We start from the raw sequence: 15,843 nt of genomic DNA on the forward strand, positions 1-15,843 counted from the left end.
GGTGGAGCGAGTGAGAGAGGGTGAAGAAGTAGAGCGAGTGGCATTCAAATCGAGAGAACCCTAATCTCCCAATTTGGGGGAAAAACTTCGTCGACTCGCTCAAACCCTCGCGTGGATTTGCAGTTCTATAAAAATCGCAGGTAATCACCACTCTCCACCTCCACAACTACTTATTCCCTCCTTTTCTCTTCTGCTCAAACAATTCCACAATTCAACAATTTCTTGCTTAATGATTAATAAGGATCTCAATAAACGGAAAAAGTTCCCTTCAATTCCTGCTCCGATCCATCATCCATGCCGCTTTTTATCCATATTTTTTGTCTTACTTTTTCTTCCTCTAGTGAATTGCCTTTTCCATTATAATGTGCTATCAATGGGTAACTACTTGATGTTAAAATTGGAGAAGCTAAGACTGAGTAAATGTGGTTCCTTTGTGCTTTGCTGCAGAGAGCTACCATTTATAATGAATGTGCTATCAATGGCTAACTACTTGATGTTAAAATTGGAGATGCTAAGACTGAGTAAATGTGGTTCTTTTGTGCTTTGCTGCAGAGAGCTTCCATTTATAATGAATGTGCTATCAATGGCTAACTACTTGATGTTAAAATTGGAGATGCTAAGACTGAGTAGTTGTGGCTCGTTCGTCTAGATTATGCGGTTTCTATGTGGAATTCATGTGTTGATTGAGTCATTTGTGTATATGATCAGTCAGTTTATCGTTTATATGGCACTTCCAAAAGTTGCATAGTGTATCCTGATGTGCTGTATAACTGTATTAGTATAAAAAATGTGTTTTTTTACTCTGAATTGAGTTTCAGTGACCTCCTCTGAGAATGAGCTAAACAACAGCTCTTCTAAAAACTTCAGCTTGGGCATTACTGAAGAATTTGTTGCTTTTGTAAAATGTTTCTGACACGTCACACAGGCTTTTACATGGTCATTTTGCTTCTATTTACTGGTTTGATTTTGTTGTATGTCTGTGTACATAATGGTGAATGTTGTGGTTATTTCTTGATGCTGATGGTGGACTGCAATGACAAAAGAGGGTATGAGAAATCAAGGAGTGAAAGACAATGTTACTATTATCTGTTTTATATATTGTGTTCCTTTTTCTTTTTTTTTCTTGTGGCAGTGAAATGAAAAAATAAACAACTGTGTCAAAGCTGATATCTTTTTACTGCTTTATAGAGCTCAAACTCATGTTCAATTTTCCAGGTCGCTAGACAACAGCTTATTACAGGAAAAAAGGTTGGTGTGTCATGGATATAGATCTTAGGTTGCCTTCTGGTGAACATGATAAAGAATTGGAAGAGCCTAATGGTATTGTTAATATGCTAGACGAGGAAGAGAAGCCTCTTAATGTAGATGTAGTGGGTGAGAGTATGGGAGATGAGGACAAGTTGCATGTTGAAGATGTGGATGACGTGAATTCTCCCTTACCTGATATCGATTTTAAAGTTGTGACGATTCTTGAGCCACTCCCTGGTATGGAATTTGGGTCTCATGGGGATGCCTATGCTTTCTATCAGGAATATGCAAGATCTGTGGGATTTAATACTGCAATTCAGAATAGCCGTCGTTCAAAAACATCAAGGGAATTCATCGACGCAAAATTTGCATGCTCTAGATATGGAACAAAGCGTGAGTATGAGAAATCTTTGAACCGCCCACGCAGTAGACAAGGAAGCAATCAGGATGCTGAGAACGCTCCAGGTCGTCGAGCATGTGCCAAGACAGATTGTAAAGCAAGCATGCACGTTAAGAGAAGGTCTGATGGGAAATGGATAATCCATAGATTTGAGAAAGAGCATAACCATGAACTGTTACCTGCCCAAGCTGTAAGTGAACAGACCAGAAGGATGTATGCTGCAATGGCTAGACAGTTCGCTGAATATAAAAGTGCAGTCGGTCTTAAACATGACTCCAGAAACCAATTTGAAAAGGGCAGGAGTATGGCAATGGATGCAGTGGAGGCGAGTGCTTTGCTTGAGTTTTTCGTCCATATGCAGACTCTAAATCCAAACTTCTTTTATGCAGTGAATTTTGGCGAGGATCAACGTCTGAGGAGTCTATTATGGATTGATGCCAAAAGCAGGCATGACTATCCCAATTTCAGTGATGTTGTATCTTTTGATACAAGCTATATCAGAAACAAGTATAAAATGCCTCTAGCTCTGTTTGTTGGGGTCAACCAGCACTACCAGTTCATGCTACTTGGATGTGCTTTGGTGTCTGATGAAAATGCTGAGACGTATTCCTGGGTCATGCAAACGTGGTTGAAGGCTATGGGTAGCCAGGCTCCGAAAATTATGCTCACTGAGCAAGACAGATTTTTGAGATCTGTTATTTCAGATGTTTTGCCATCCACACTTCATTTTTTCTCCTTGTGGCATATAATAGGAAAGATTTCAGAAACACTGAATAATGTAATCAAACAGAACGGAAACTTCATGTCAAAATTCGAAAAATGCATTTATAGGTCATGGACAGAGGAGGAATTTGAAAAGAGGTGGCGCAAGCTGGTGGATAGATTCGAACTGAAAGAGAACGAGTTGATCCAGTCATTGTATGAAGATCGCAGAATGTGGGTGCCTAACTTTATGAAAGATGGATTTTTTGCTGGGATGTCGACAGGTCAACGATCAGATAGTGTGAATTCTTTCTTTGACAAGTATGTTCATAAGAAGACAACTGTGCAAGAGTTCATTAAACAATATGATGCCATTCTGCAAGATAGGTACGAAGAGGAAGCGAAGGCCTCTTCTGATACATGGAATAAACAGCCTGCTTTGAAGTCTCCTTCACCTTTTGAGAAGCATGTAGCTAGCCTTTATACTCATTCTGTATTTAGGAAATTTCAAGTCGAGGTATTGGGCGCAGTAGCTTGTATACCTAAGAAAGAGGAACAAGTTGATGCGGTGGTCACTTTCAAAGTACAAGATTATGAGAGGAATCAAGAATTTGTTGTCACATTGAACGAGTTGAAATCCGAAGTGTCCTGCATATGCCGCTTATTTGAACTGAAAGGTTTCCTTTGTAGACATGCAATGATTGTTCTTCAGATCTGTGGCATCTCAGCAATACCATCACAATATATTTTGAAACGGTGGACCAAAGACGCCAAGAGCAGATACTCAATGGGGGAAGGGTCCGAGCAGGTGCAGTCAAGGCAGCAGCGGTATAATGATCTTTGTCAAAGGGCTATGAAATTGAGCGAAGAAGGATCATTGTCACAAGAGAGTTACAATCTGTCTCTTCGTGCACTTGATGAAGCTTTTGAGACCTGTTTGAATGCCAACTACTCCAATAAGAATCTTCTAGAAGCTGGACACTCTGCTTCCCCAGGTATTTTGTGCATTGAAGACGACATTCAAAATGGAAGTTTGAGCAAGACAAATAAGAAGAAGAATGCAACTAAGAAAAGAAAGGTTTGTCTTGAACGAATCTAAAACATATCCGTTTCCGCTTTCTATGTTTTAAACTCACACATTATCTGGTTTGCAGGTTAACATGGAACCAGATGTTATTACAGTTGGCACAACAGATAGCTTACAACAAATCGTACGTCAATGTTATTGCGTGCTGACTTTTCAATAGAAATTCATCTTAGTTGATACATCTGCAGTTTCACCTGCTACATTTTTTGTTCTAAATCATTCAATGTTTGAATGCTAGGAAAAATTGAGTTCTCGACCTGTAAATCTGGATGGATTTTTCAGCCATCATCAAGGTTCTCCGGGAATGGTAAGGAACATACTTTGAATTACGCAAGAAAACTGATGTTCGAATTATCTCACTGTTTCTATTTGAATGGTACAGCTGAACTTAATGGGCTCCACACGCGATAGTTACTTCGGGAACCAATCGGCCATTCAGGGACTAGTACGTCATATTATTTTGACTAACAAAAAAAGATACGTTCTTTATTATTTCTGGTAATAACGGAATCTGAAGTTATTATCTTCTTTAGGGCCAGCTGAACTCTATTGCACCTACTCATGATGGTTACTATGGTACTCAGCCTGCCATGCCTGGAATGGTATCTTGTTTTTCTGTGCAGCTCTTTCTTTTTCCTGTTGCTTCGTTTCGTTTCTGATTTTCATGGTCTTTCTTGAAGGGGCATATGGAGTTCTTCCGCAATACAAATTTTGGCTATGGCATTCGGGTTAGTATGTAGGATGGTTAGCTTGATTTCAATTGTTCTTGCTATCCCACCAATCTGCGCCTTACCTATGCATCACTTACCACAGCAGGACGATCCCAACGTGCGAACTTCCCAGTTGCACGATGACGCACCAAGACACGCGTGAGAAAATCTCTCTCTCATTCAATGGTAGGTAATGATGTTTCATAGCTCAACCTTTCATTTTCATACGCTGCTCGGTGTTGGTATTGACTGATATACATACGCCATTGTATAGAAGCATGCAGGCTAATTAGTCGAGCACGTTGGTATCCGTACAGACTGATTGATGCATAACAAGAGGCTGAGTGAAGAGTGTGTGCCAAATGGGAGAGCATCTCTTGATTTTAACTGTACAGTAAGTGAACATAGATTGAGCAGCAGCATTTAACTTTGTTGTCCCTCCGGCACGGTGCTGTAGCAGGATCAGCAGCTTCGTCGTATCTGGCCGCCGCCGCGTCGCTGTGTTGTAGCGATAGTAGCAAGTTGTATCTGTAGTTAACTTAAGGTAAATCTAGGATTCCTGTGAAGAAGAGGGCATTGTTGAGTTGATGTTTGTTGTGTTACCACATTAAATATCTATCTATAATTCTACATCTTTACTTAAGTAAAATTCTGGTTTTTATTATAAATATTGGTAATCATGATGTGTTATGTTATGTACTACTTTGTTTTATAATTAAGAAATTTGAATTGATGACAACTAGTTGAGTACCAAAAAGGATATATTTTATCCTTTATCAATATTAATTAAAGTTTGAATATTATAGCAAATTAATTACTGAATTATTGGTAAAAGTTAAATCAGGAATGATGCATTGTAATGACATTTATTATACTCCATGAAATGTTATTTTTAATCTTTAGGTTTTATTGGTTCAATTAATTATGATTATATTCTTTAGGATTTAATATTTTTCTATTTAATTACTACACTCACGCAAATAGTATGAAACGATATTTTGGGTAGAAGTAGTTCAGCCGTTAATTTTGACATTCCAAAAATATAGTACTACTACTACTACTTAAAAATTAATCGCATGCTCACAACATGCATAAATAAAAATATGAATTGTTACAACATGTATAAATAAAAATATATAGTATAAATATATGAATTGTTAGGCTAATTACATCATTACTTGCACAAGTACGGATTTGATCACGCCCACAGACAAAAGGATTAGCAAATTGTTTAATGTGAATGTGACATTGAAAGATATTATTCACACACATCTTTGACTACTATTAGGACATGATAAAATGACTTCACACTATCATCCTCCCCACTAAGTCATATGATCAATTATATGTGTGATGCATCTATAGTGCAATGAGTTTCTAGATTTCTTCCTCTCCCTCTCTCTAACGCACTATTTAATCTTTTATATTATGTATATATACAACTTCAGTGTACTAACTAATTTACAGTAATAATTAATAACTTTCAATTATGTGTATTAAAATTATAAACACAAAGACATAATTATATCAATACAACATGTAAATTTAAATATCAACACGTACAAAGACATAAATTTATCAACATGATGTATTTAAAATGTCAACATAATGACATTAAAATGTCAACACATAATTTTGCTGAACTTCAGTATAATGGGTTGATATTATGTGTTGGCATTTTAATGTCACTGTGTTGACATTTTTAATATACTGCATTGATAAGTTAGCAGAGTTAGCAACTTAAATACTCCCTCCGTTTCGTGGTAGTTGAGTCATTTTGTCATTTCGGTACGTTCCATAGTAGTTGAGTCATTTTCTTTTATAGCAAAAGTCAACACATTTCTTATCTCTTACTTTACTCTCTCCTAATTTATTCTTTCTTAATCTCTATACCTTTTTCACTTTTTACTATATTTTTCCTTTATTTAACTCACTTAATACATTTTTTCTTAAATTCCGTGCCGAAAAGAAACGCTTCTACTATCGCAGAACGGAGGGAGTAGTTAGCAATATAACGCACCCCCGTACAATGAATTAGTATAAAAGTACGGAATTTATCGACGAATTTACCGATGACATTATAACTGGTAAATTAAATATACACTCATGTATTAAATTATTCATTTGATTTTATAAGATGGATCGAGTGAGTCAAGATTCGAAATCGAACACTGAAAATAGTAATAAAATTACAAATATATATATGAACCAACGAATTTTGAACCGTCAAATAATTTGACACAAAATTTTGAATTGTAGTATAGAAAATGAAAGTATACAAATCAAATGAGTTGATCGAATTTTCTCAAGTCAATGGTTCAATAGATACTAAGTATTATTCCAATGAGAAAAAAACAAAGAAGGATGAGATCATTGCTTTCATACATGATCGATATTTGTAGCTTCGTGGAAGCATCACCTCCCCCACCTTTTAGCTTCACTAGAAACTCCACCAAACATTTCATTTATGCATTAATGTTTAGGTCTTTCTTTGACTTGTTCTATCTTTATTTCATAGAGTGGGAAGTTTAATTTACTTATTTTACCTTTAATCATTGAATAAATAATCTCGATCAAAGGTAATTTTCATTGAATGGACAAATATTCCCTCCGTCCCGGATAATTCGACTCAGTATTCCATTTCGGGTCATCCCACATAATTTGTCTCATTTCACTTTTACTATTTTTGGTAGTGGACCCCATATTCCACTAACTCATTCCTACTCACATTTTATTATAAAACTAATACTTTAAAAGTAGGACCCACATCCCACCAACTTTTTCAACTCATTTTCCATTACATTTCTTCAAACTCGTGCCGGATCAAAGTGTCCTGGGACGGAGGGAGTATAACTTATTTTGAAATCATATTTCTAAACATTATTTTGATGAAAAAGTTAACAAGGTCAAAAATGATAAGATAAGATTATCTAATCACATAATCATGTACATGTTGACGATTCTTTATTATCATATTATACCAATAGTGGATTTGTTTGTTGGTAATACCTCGTGTCTGCTAAACCCTAATACTTTTATAAATCACATAAACTTTTAATTAATTTCATCAATTGTCATCCATATATATATATATTTATTTATATCACTAAAAAGCACAAAAAGAAGACTTTAAAGACCAAGACTAGCTAAGTACTCCTATATATACATACTTCAATCCAATGACTCAAAACCCCCTCTCCTTCCATTGTTCATCTTCTCTCTCTAAAAAAATATCGAGAGAGAGCTCTTAATATATCACATAGCTCTCAAAAATCTCTATGGCTATTAGCCAAACCATGTCAAACCCTAGTGATTGGCTTTTCCAACCCTACCAAAATGATTTCTCACAAATCAACCAAAGCATCAATACTTCTCCAACTGCTGCCCTAGCCAACGGCTCGAGCAGCAGTAACAACAACAACAACAATAATAATAACAACCACTTAAGCCCTGAGGAAGGCCGCGTGGCCAAGCCAGCGCGAAGGCGGTCTAGGGCCTCAAGGCGGACCCCCACCACCCTACTCAACGCCGACGCGGCCAACTTCAGGGCCATGGTGCAGCACTTCACCGGCGGCCCCGCCTCGTCCGTCTCGTTCGCATCCGGGCAGCACCCGATCCCCAACCGAGGAGGCGGGCCCGCGAGCTACATGGACCACGTGGGTTTCCACGTGCAATATCCGCAGCAGCCGCCGCAGAATATGTTTGTGGTGGACAACGGCGGCGGTGTGCCGCCGCAGACGGCGGCGGGGAATGGGAATGGGATCAATTATGGCAACTTTATGGTTTGAAAATTAGGAGATTATTGGTGATGACTTTTCTTTGTAAATTCTTTCTTCTTTTCACATTTGACTATGGAAGTTATGGATCATAGTTGGTGTGTGGTAGTTTTTTATTTCTTTTGATTTTTTTTGGTGTTTTTTTGGGGGGTATGGTTTTGTTTAATCAAAATGTAGCATTCCTTGTTGGACTTTTGGATCCTTTTGTAATGAAAAGAATCTTGTATGTTGTGTTATGTTATTGTATTTGGATTGCTTTTTGCTAAAGTAGATAGTGATAATTTACAATGTATTTTTACAATAATAATATTTGTCATGGAATTGATAATGTTGTTACACTAATTAAGTAGTACTATTAGCATTTTATTGAATATTCCAAAATTATTTAGTAAATTATACACTAGCTATCTTTCATTCCTATAAAATCCGAATAATTTAATTTATGTTTTAGAAACCTATCCAAGACAACAACAACACATGTTTAAACAAGTGGGGTGTGTCTTCACATGTGAGCATATAAAACGGGCCACACTTTTTTCAACACACTCACCCATTGTCCCATTCTAATATAGTACACATTTCCAATAAATATTGAAGCCCTTTTTTTGTATAAATCCAAAACACAATATAAAAATATCATTGAAAATATTGGAAGGGTAAGTACACCTATTTTGCATTGTGATTTGTGAATCTAAGTTCTAAACATGCTCATTATAGTTAATTTATATATACTCCATAGTTAGAGATCCGAAATCTAAATACAATAACAAAGAATAGAAAATGGAAACCATGGTTTCTCTGCCCAACCTCCAACTTTCACTTTCCCACAATTGAGACTTTCGGTAGTTATGACATTAGACCAATGTGAATTGGATTCAAAATAATCTTTTACAGTTTAACACATAAATTTAATAAAAAATTCGATGAGAAAGTAATCGTCACGCACACTTCTATGCATCCAGGCACACTAGCCCAAAAGTTGCAAAAGTTAGAAATTTATCAAAGAGATATTAATACCACTACATCTATGGAACAAAATCACACTGTCATATTATGCGTCTTCACAAAAAATAAATAAAAAATACAGTTTTAATAAATATATACATAAAGTAATGATTTAGTTAATTTTTAAAAATTACTCCATATTAATAATGATTGAACTAATTCTGTTCGACTGGGCTTGCGGATTAAGACCGAAAGTCTCCCAGTGGATGGATTTGAACCCATAACCTCAAAGTCACCACAGCACAACGCTGCCAATTGTGCTGCGAGCCGTTGGTAGTACTATCACTCATTATTAATACAAGACAATTAGTCACTAAATGATGAAATATGTGATTGAAATAATGATTAAATTTATATGTCGTGAGACACTATTTTTAAATAATAAATATGTCACTAAATGATGAAATATGTGATTGAAATAATGATTAAATTTATATGTCGTGAGACACTATTTTTAAATAATAAATATAAATTTGTATGCATGTATTAAAATGAAAAAAATGCTATCTTTTGCCCAGAGTATAAATTAATTTTGCTTATAGAAAAAATAAAAAATAATTTAAAATAAAATATCTGAAATTGTATGATCAAATTAAAATTCAAGTCGGCAGTTTTAAGAGTATATTCGTTTTTCCTTCACACTGTAAATTTATTAGCAGCTGAAAAAAATCAAGCAAAAGAGTTTTTGCAGAAATCGAAACCGCCGACGCCTGCGATGGTCGATAGCGGCGTTGCTGCGGCGGCGACGACCACCACCGCAGCTGAGAGCACCAAGAGCGACGCCGTCAACGCTCCTTCCTCGTCTGACCGCCCAATTCGCGTCTACGCCGACGGGATCTACGATCTGTTTCACTTCGGCCACGCTCGCTCCCTCGAGCAAGCCAAAAAATCGTATGATTTCGTGCTTTGATCTGAGATTTACTGTGTTAGCTGGTTCAATTCGTTTTCCTTTTGGTTGATTCAGTTCAATTTTGTGCTTGATTTGATGATTCAATTACTTTTTTAGGTTTCCGAATACTTACTTGCTTGTTGGATGCTGCAACGATGAGGTCACACACAAGTTCAAGGGGAAGACTGTTATGACTGAATCGGAGCGCTATGAATCCCTTCGCCATTGCAAGTTTGTTCATTTCTGTGCTCCTTTCTGTTTTATTCATGATTTGCCTGATCTCGATTTGGATTTGGACTCTATTAGTCTGTGGATAGTTGATGCGTCTTCGTCTTGTTAGGGTGTTGAATTTGATTAATTTCGTTGTGGATTGAATGGTGGAGTTGGTGTGTAGTTGAATTTACATTTGTGTTATTTGCTGTGGCAGGTGGGTGGATGAGGTTATTCCTGATGCCCCGTGGGTGATTGATCAAGAGTTCTTGGACAAGCACAATATAGATTACGTTGCTCACGATTCTCTCCCGTAAGTGTTGCATATCGAGTTAATCTCTTTCCGGTAGAATCTCGGATTGGACTCGGTACTTGTGAGAAGTTGGTGATCCCTTGGTTCCAGCTATTACCTTTCGGCCTGCTAACTTTTTTTTCTCGTTCCGTTTCTGTGTTATTTTTATGTTGCTAATGCTATTCTACCTAAGCACATGTTTCCTTAGTGTTGGTTATTAAAGGCTTAGGCTCTTGTGATTTGCTAGTCTAGGCCATTTATGCACCTGTGTTGATACATGAATTGGTGAAAGTCGATGCATTTATATTAGTATAACTTAATTTATTGTTCTTGCTGTCATGATCCCAGATTACTGATTTGGTTATTTGAAGTCATGAAAATGATGAGATCAGAACTGGTATATTCAAATTTATGACTTTATACCTCTAAATGGATGTGATCTTTTATTGCAGTTATGCTGATGCTAGTGGAGCTGGAAATGATGTTTATGAATTTGTAAGATGGATTCTGTTTAAACATTTCTTAATATTATACTAGCTGCTGATGTTTCAATTTCCACTTAGTTGACACTTGGTTATCATACTTAACTACATCTGGTGTAGGTCAAAGCTGTGGGGAGGTTTAAAGAGACCAAAAGGACTGAGGGGATCTCAACATCTGACATCATTATGAGGATAGTAAAAGACTACAACCAATATGTGATGCGCAATTTGGACCGTGGGTATTCAAGAAAGGAGCTTAATCTTAGCTATGTCAAGGCATGATCCCCTTCGCTCTGAGTTGCTCTGTACTACCTAAGTTATTTCTTTAGAATTTTCACATTTTTGTTTTTTTTTTCAGGAAAAGCGACTAAGGGTAAATATGCGACTAAGGAAGCTGCAAGAGAAAGTTAAGGAGCATCAAGAAAAGGTTGGGGAGAAGGTACAGCTTCCTTCCGCAATCCAATTTTTATGCATTAATTGATCAAAGAAAAAGTGTAGGTAAAACAAATCATTTCGTAAAACTGATTTATCTCTGTGAACTTTAAGAAGAAAATGACACTAATATTAGGAGATATAGTAGTTAGAAAGTGGAGCAATTATATTTGTTTTGCTGTGCCGCTTTTTCCTCTCCTTTTTTTGTTCAGAAAATATTTTGGGAGCTGCTATTTGGCTTTCTGGGAGCCTAAAGTTCGTTTAAACAATTGTTCTCCAGCTTCCCTTTTTTTTAATGCTAAAAGGCTTTCTTCTTCTTTATCACCCTTCACTTAGGAATACTTATTCCCTAAAGGATGAATCACCCATTCCATCTACTACATAGCATGCTAGTACGTGTTCCACTCTTCCCAAAAAACTTATACTGTTTTCATGTTTAATTTATATACCTCTCCCAAGTCCATTTTGTTCCTTCATACCAACCACCTCGTTTTGCTTTACTGACTAGTATCTATGATTTGTAACCCTACCTTTTATGCATTCGCACAAGTGCAGTTAATCACTGATCTATTTAGGCTTTTTATATACCCTATGAAGCATTTCTTATTCGTTTTACATGTGTCACACATGGCTCCATCTTCAATTTCTTCAGATACAAACAGTTGCCAAAACGGCTACCATTCGCCGGGACATGTGGGTTGAAAATGCCGACAGACTGGTTGCTGGATTCCTCGAGATGTTTGAGGAACGTTGTCACAAAATGGTGAGTTGCAGTCCAAGGTGCACTAACATTCCTTGCTGCCATTCTTAACCTTTTCACTTCTCTCTTTCTTCAGGGAACAGCCATTAGGGACCGGATTCAAGAGAGTTTAAGGGGACAGAACGGACGGGGCTTGCTGGATTACGGGGAAGACGGCGATGACCAAGAAGACTACTATGACTCCGAGGAAGAGTACTATGATGATGATGAATACTATGACAGTGATGATAAGTGACTGTCTTGTACATTAAGCTGTGAGTAGTTGTACCGTGTGCTGCTTGCTGACTTTTCATACAATAGAGGTGAAGAAGTACGTTGACTGATTATAGTTTGAGATTTTGGTTTGTTGATTTTTTTATCTTCTTGGTGTGTTCATGTGGTTGTATTACTGGTGATTAGTGCAACAATGTTTCCAAATGTACCAAGTTGTTATCAGTGGGACAGTATTTGGATCTCTCCCTCTCACTTTTCAATTTTCAGGATATTTTAAAAAATAAAATTGAATAATTGATGGTCATAAATTAGAAAGGTTGTGGATGAGACGGTTATAGCTCGTGAGTTGTGTGGATGGCCGAAAAACTCCTATGGAATTATATAAATAATCCCAATGTGATCTAATGAGAATGGTGTTAAAAAATGATGCTCACGTTATAGGTAATTATGTAAATACTTCCACTGTCCGCTATTAAATGACCATTTTTCTTTTTTTGTTTATCTGTCAATAAATGTCTCGTTTCACTTTTACTCCCACCGTCCTACAATAATTGTCATTCTTTTTTATTTCAGTCCATTCCATAATAATTGTCTTACTTCATTTTTACCGTAAATGGTAAGTAGGTCCCGCATTCCATTAACTCACTTTACTCACATTTTATTATAAAATCAATATACAAAAGTGGGTCTCACATTTTACTAACTTTTCCAACCATCTTTTTTTTACATTTCTCAAAATCCATGTCTATAATAAGAGTGACAATTATTGTGGGACGAAGGGAGTGATTAGTGGACTCTACATTCCACTAACTCATTTCACTCACATTTTATTATAAAACCAATATATAAAAATGGGTCCCACATTCCAGTGGCACAATTAAAAAAGGAATACGTCTCACTTGTAGTGGGAGGGAGGGAGTAATATTTAATAAAAAAAAAGGGTTAACTGCTCCCTAAAGTCATGAACTTTGTAAAAAGTTTGGTTTCTCCCATCAACTTCAAACCTTGCACCAAAAGTCACGAACTTTGCCGGGTTGTACAAATTTCACATCCGGCCCGACACGGCAAAAACTTATCCAACGTGGCACAACTCCGGCGTGACCTGGCAAATCATCAATATTACGTGTAAAACGACGTTGTTTTATATTATAATTATAAATTTATATCAAAATACATAACTCCATGACAAAAATACTCAATTTATATTACAATTATCACTTTAAAGACAATGATACTAGTATTCTTCCTTCCCCCTCAAACCTCATCCTAGCTACCTTATCTCTTACACAAAACCACCACACCAAACTAATCCAAACCGCCGCCGGAAAATGGAGAAATTCGAGCTTGTATTCATCCCATCGGCAGGGCTGAGCCACCTCGTCGCCACCGTGCAAACCGCGAAGCTCCTCCTCGACCGCGACGCCCGCCTCTCCATCACCATCCTCACCATGCAGCTCCCCAGCGACACCACCGTCGACGCCTACACCGCCAAGATCTCCGCCCCCCGCCTCGCCTTCGTCCCCCTCCCCATCCCGGGAGACTGGTCCCCGCAGTCGAAAACCTCCCTCTTCGACCTCATCGACAGCCAGATCACAAACGTCAGAGACATAATCGAGCACCGCCGCCGCGACGTCCCCATCGCCGGAATCGTGCTCGACATGTTCTGCCTCACATTCATCGAAATCGCCCGAGAATTCGCCTTTCCGGCCTACTGCTTCTTCACCTCCGGCGCCTGCACGCTAGGCCTGTTTCAGTACGTCGTCTCGTTGAAGTTCGACGAGAATAAGGAGCTCACGGAGTTTAAAAACTCCGATTCCGAGCTTCCGGTGCCCTGCTTTTCTCTCCCCGTTCCGGCGAAGGTGCTGCCGGCGGTGTTCGTCGACGGCGGCCCGATCGCCGACGTGTTTTTGAACTATTTCAGGAGAATTTCGGAGACAGATGGAGTTATGGTAAATACTTTCTACGAATTCGAATCCTACGCTATCGACTCGATGGCGGGAAAAAAACCTAGGGTTTACCCGGTCGGGCCGATTTTGGACTTGAGCAGCGAATCGGACGGGGACGACGCGAAAAAATGGCTCGATGATCAGCCGGAGAAGTCGGTCGTTTTCTTGTGCTTCGGGACGATGGGGAGTTTCGGAAAGGATCAAGTGAGGGAGATCGCTCTGGCTCTGGAGAATAGCGGTTGTCGGTTTTTGTGGTCGCTGAGGAAGCCGGGGGCGATGGGGGGAAGGTTGGTGGTTGAGTACGAAGATTTTGGGGAGGTTTTGCCCGAGGGGTTTTTGGATAGGACGAAAGGGGTCGGGCGGGTGATCGGGTGGGCGGGACAGGTGGCGGTGTTGGCGCATAAAGCGGTTGGGGGGTTTGTGTCGCACTGTGGGTGGAATTCGACTATGGAGAGTGTGTGGTTTGGGGTGCCTGTGGCTACTTTCCCGCTTTACGCGGAGCAGCAGTTGAATGCGTTTCAGCTGGTGAAGGAGTTGGGGATGGCGGAGATGATTAAATTGGATTATAAGATGGATTTTAGGGGGGAGGCGCCGCCCGAGATTGTGGGGGCCGGGGAGATCGAGGGGGCGATAAGGCGGCTAATGGGGGCGGAAGGGGATGAGGTGAGGAGGAAGGTGGAGGAGATGAGGAAGAAGGGAAGGGAGGCTTTGGAGGAAGGTGGATCTTCTTATAAAGCTCAAACTTTGTTTATTGAGGATGTTATTAGAAATATTAGTTAGTTAGTTGTATGATTTTGTTTGACAATATTATTCTCAGTGTATTTTGGAATTGTATTTGTCGAATCTTGTTAAATAAATAAATTGTGCCCTGTGAATTATGTTATGCATTGGTGGAGGATAAAATAATTGTAAAATGTTTTGTATTTACATAATAGGTTGAAGATTGAGTAATTGAAATAACAAGGGAAAGCCTAAGTTTGAATAATCTATACTCCTACTCCTGCAAGATTCAAACATAATATTAAAACAATCATGCATGGCTAATTCCAGTGAAACAAACTGTGCTTAGAGTTAAGTATTTATTGGCACGTCAGAGGATCTCTCTTATATTGCTCTATTAGCAATAAATAGATAAAAATAAGGGAAGAAAAAATGAGAGTGAAACGGTGTAGTTTTAATGCACAGCACCAGCTGCTGTGCTTATTGGCAAAGCAGGGGATCTCTCTCCCTTATATTGCTCTATTTTATCATTTCAGTGAAGTGTAATGTATTTGGAGTGAAATATTTAATACTTATAGTGAAGTAGTTATGATTCATGTTCTCTATTTTACTCCCTCCGTCTAACAATATGAGTCCCATTTCTTATCGGTGCGGGTTTTAAGAAATGTTAAGAAAAGTGAGTGGAAGAAAGTTAGTGGAATAAGGGTCCCACTTGTATATATTAGTTTTAAATAATATGTGAGTGGAATGGATTGGTGGAATGTGGGGCCTCTTTACCATTTATGGTAATTATGAACCGGGACTCCTATTCGTGGACGGACCAAAATGGAAAAACGGGACTCCTATTCGCGGACGGAGGGAGTATCATTTTAGTGAAATTAAAGTGAAATATTTAGAGTAAAATGTGTTTAGAGTGAAGTATCATTTTAGTGAAATCGGTAGGACAACTTTTCAAACTTTACAAAATGATA

At 38.2% G+C, this 15,843-nt stretch overlaps 4 protein-coding genes across 4 annotated transcripts; all 4 read left to right on the plus strand.

Annotated features, from left to right (window-relative positions):
• On the plus strand, positions 1–4,796 carry FHY3 (far-red elongated hypocotyls 3). The gene is made up of 9 exons (XM_048095176.2): positions 1–140; positions 1,216–3,428; positions 3,505–3,561; positions 3,676–3,744; positions 3,820–3,882; positions 3,971–4,039; positions 4,118–4,165; positions 4,251–4,333; positions 4,422–4,796. Exons 2-8 carry the CDS (start codon positions 1,260–1,262, stop codon positions 4,308–4,310), a joined length of 2,535 nt encoding a protein of 844 aa, XP_047951133.1. The 5' UTR covers positions 1–140; positions 1,216–1,259; the 3' UTR covers positions 4,311–4,333; positions 4,422–4,796.
• A 2,529-nt stretch (positions 4,797–7,325) lies between these two features.
• Positions 7,326–8,159, plus strand: LOC125193390 (VQ motif-containing protein). The gene has a single exon (XM_048091170.2). The coding sequence runs from the start codon at positions 7,426–7,428 to the stop codon at positions 7,933–7,935; it is 510 nt and encodes a 169-aa protein (XP_047947127.2). The 5' UTR covers positions 7,326–7,425; the 3' UTR covers positions 7,936–8,159.
• Positions 8,160–9,574: 1,415 nt separating this feature from the next.
• LOC125193389 (choline-phosphate cytidylyltransferase 2-like) lies at positions 9,575–12,447 on the plus strand. Its single transcript, XM_048091169.2, has 8 exons — positions 9,575–9,819; positions 9,935–10,048; positions 10,245–10,340; positions 10,772–10,814; positions 10,922–11,077; positions 11,160–11,240; positions 11,886–11,996; positions 12,070–12,447. The coding sequence occupies exons 1-8, from the start codon at positions 9,644–9,646 to the stop codon at positions 12,226–12,228; spliced, it is 936 nt and encodes a 311-aa protein (XP_047947126.2). The 5' UTR covers positions 9,575–9,643; the 3' UTR covers positions 12,229–12,447.
• Positions 12,448–13,426: 979 nt separating this feature from the next.
• Positions 13,427–15,035, plus strand: LOC125193388 (anthocyanidin 3-O-glucosyltransferase 2-like). Its single transcript, XM_048091168.2, has one exon. It carries the CDS (start codon positions 13,535–13,537, stop codon positions 14,930–14,932), a length of 1,398 nt encoding a protein of 465 aa, XP_047947125.2. The 5' UTR covers positions 13,427–13,534; the 3' UTR covers positions 14,933–15,035.
• The last annotated feature ends 808 nt before the right edge of the window (positions 15,036–15,843 follow it).

This window comes from Salvia hispanica, chromosome 4 (assembly GCF_029641045.1).
Source record: "Salvia hispanica isolate PSC_SH4W2 chromosome 4, Shi_PSC_v1, whole genome shotgun sequence".
NCBI lineage: Eukaryota > Viridiplantae > Streptophyta > Magnoliopsida > Lamiales > Lamiaceae > Salvia > Salvia hispanica.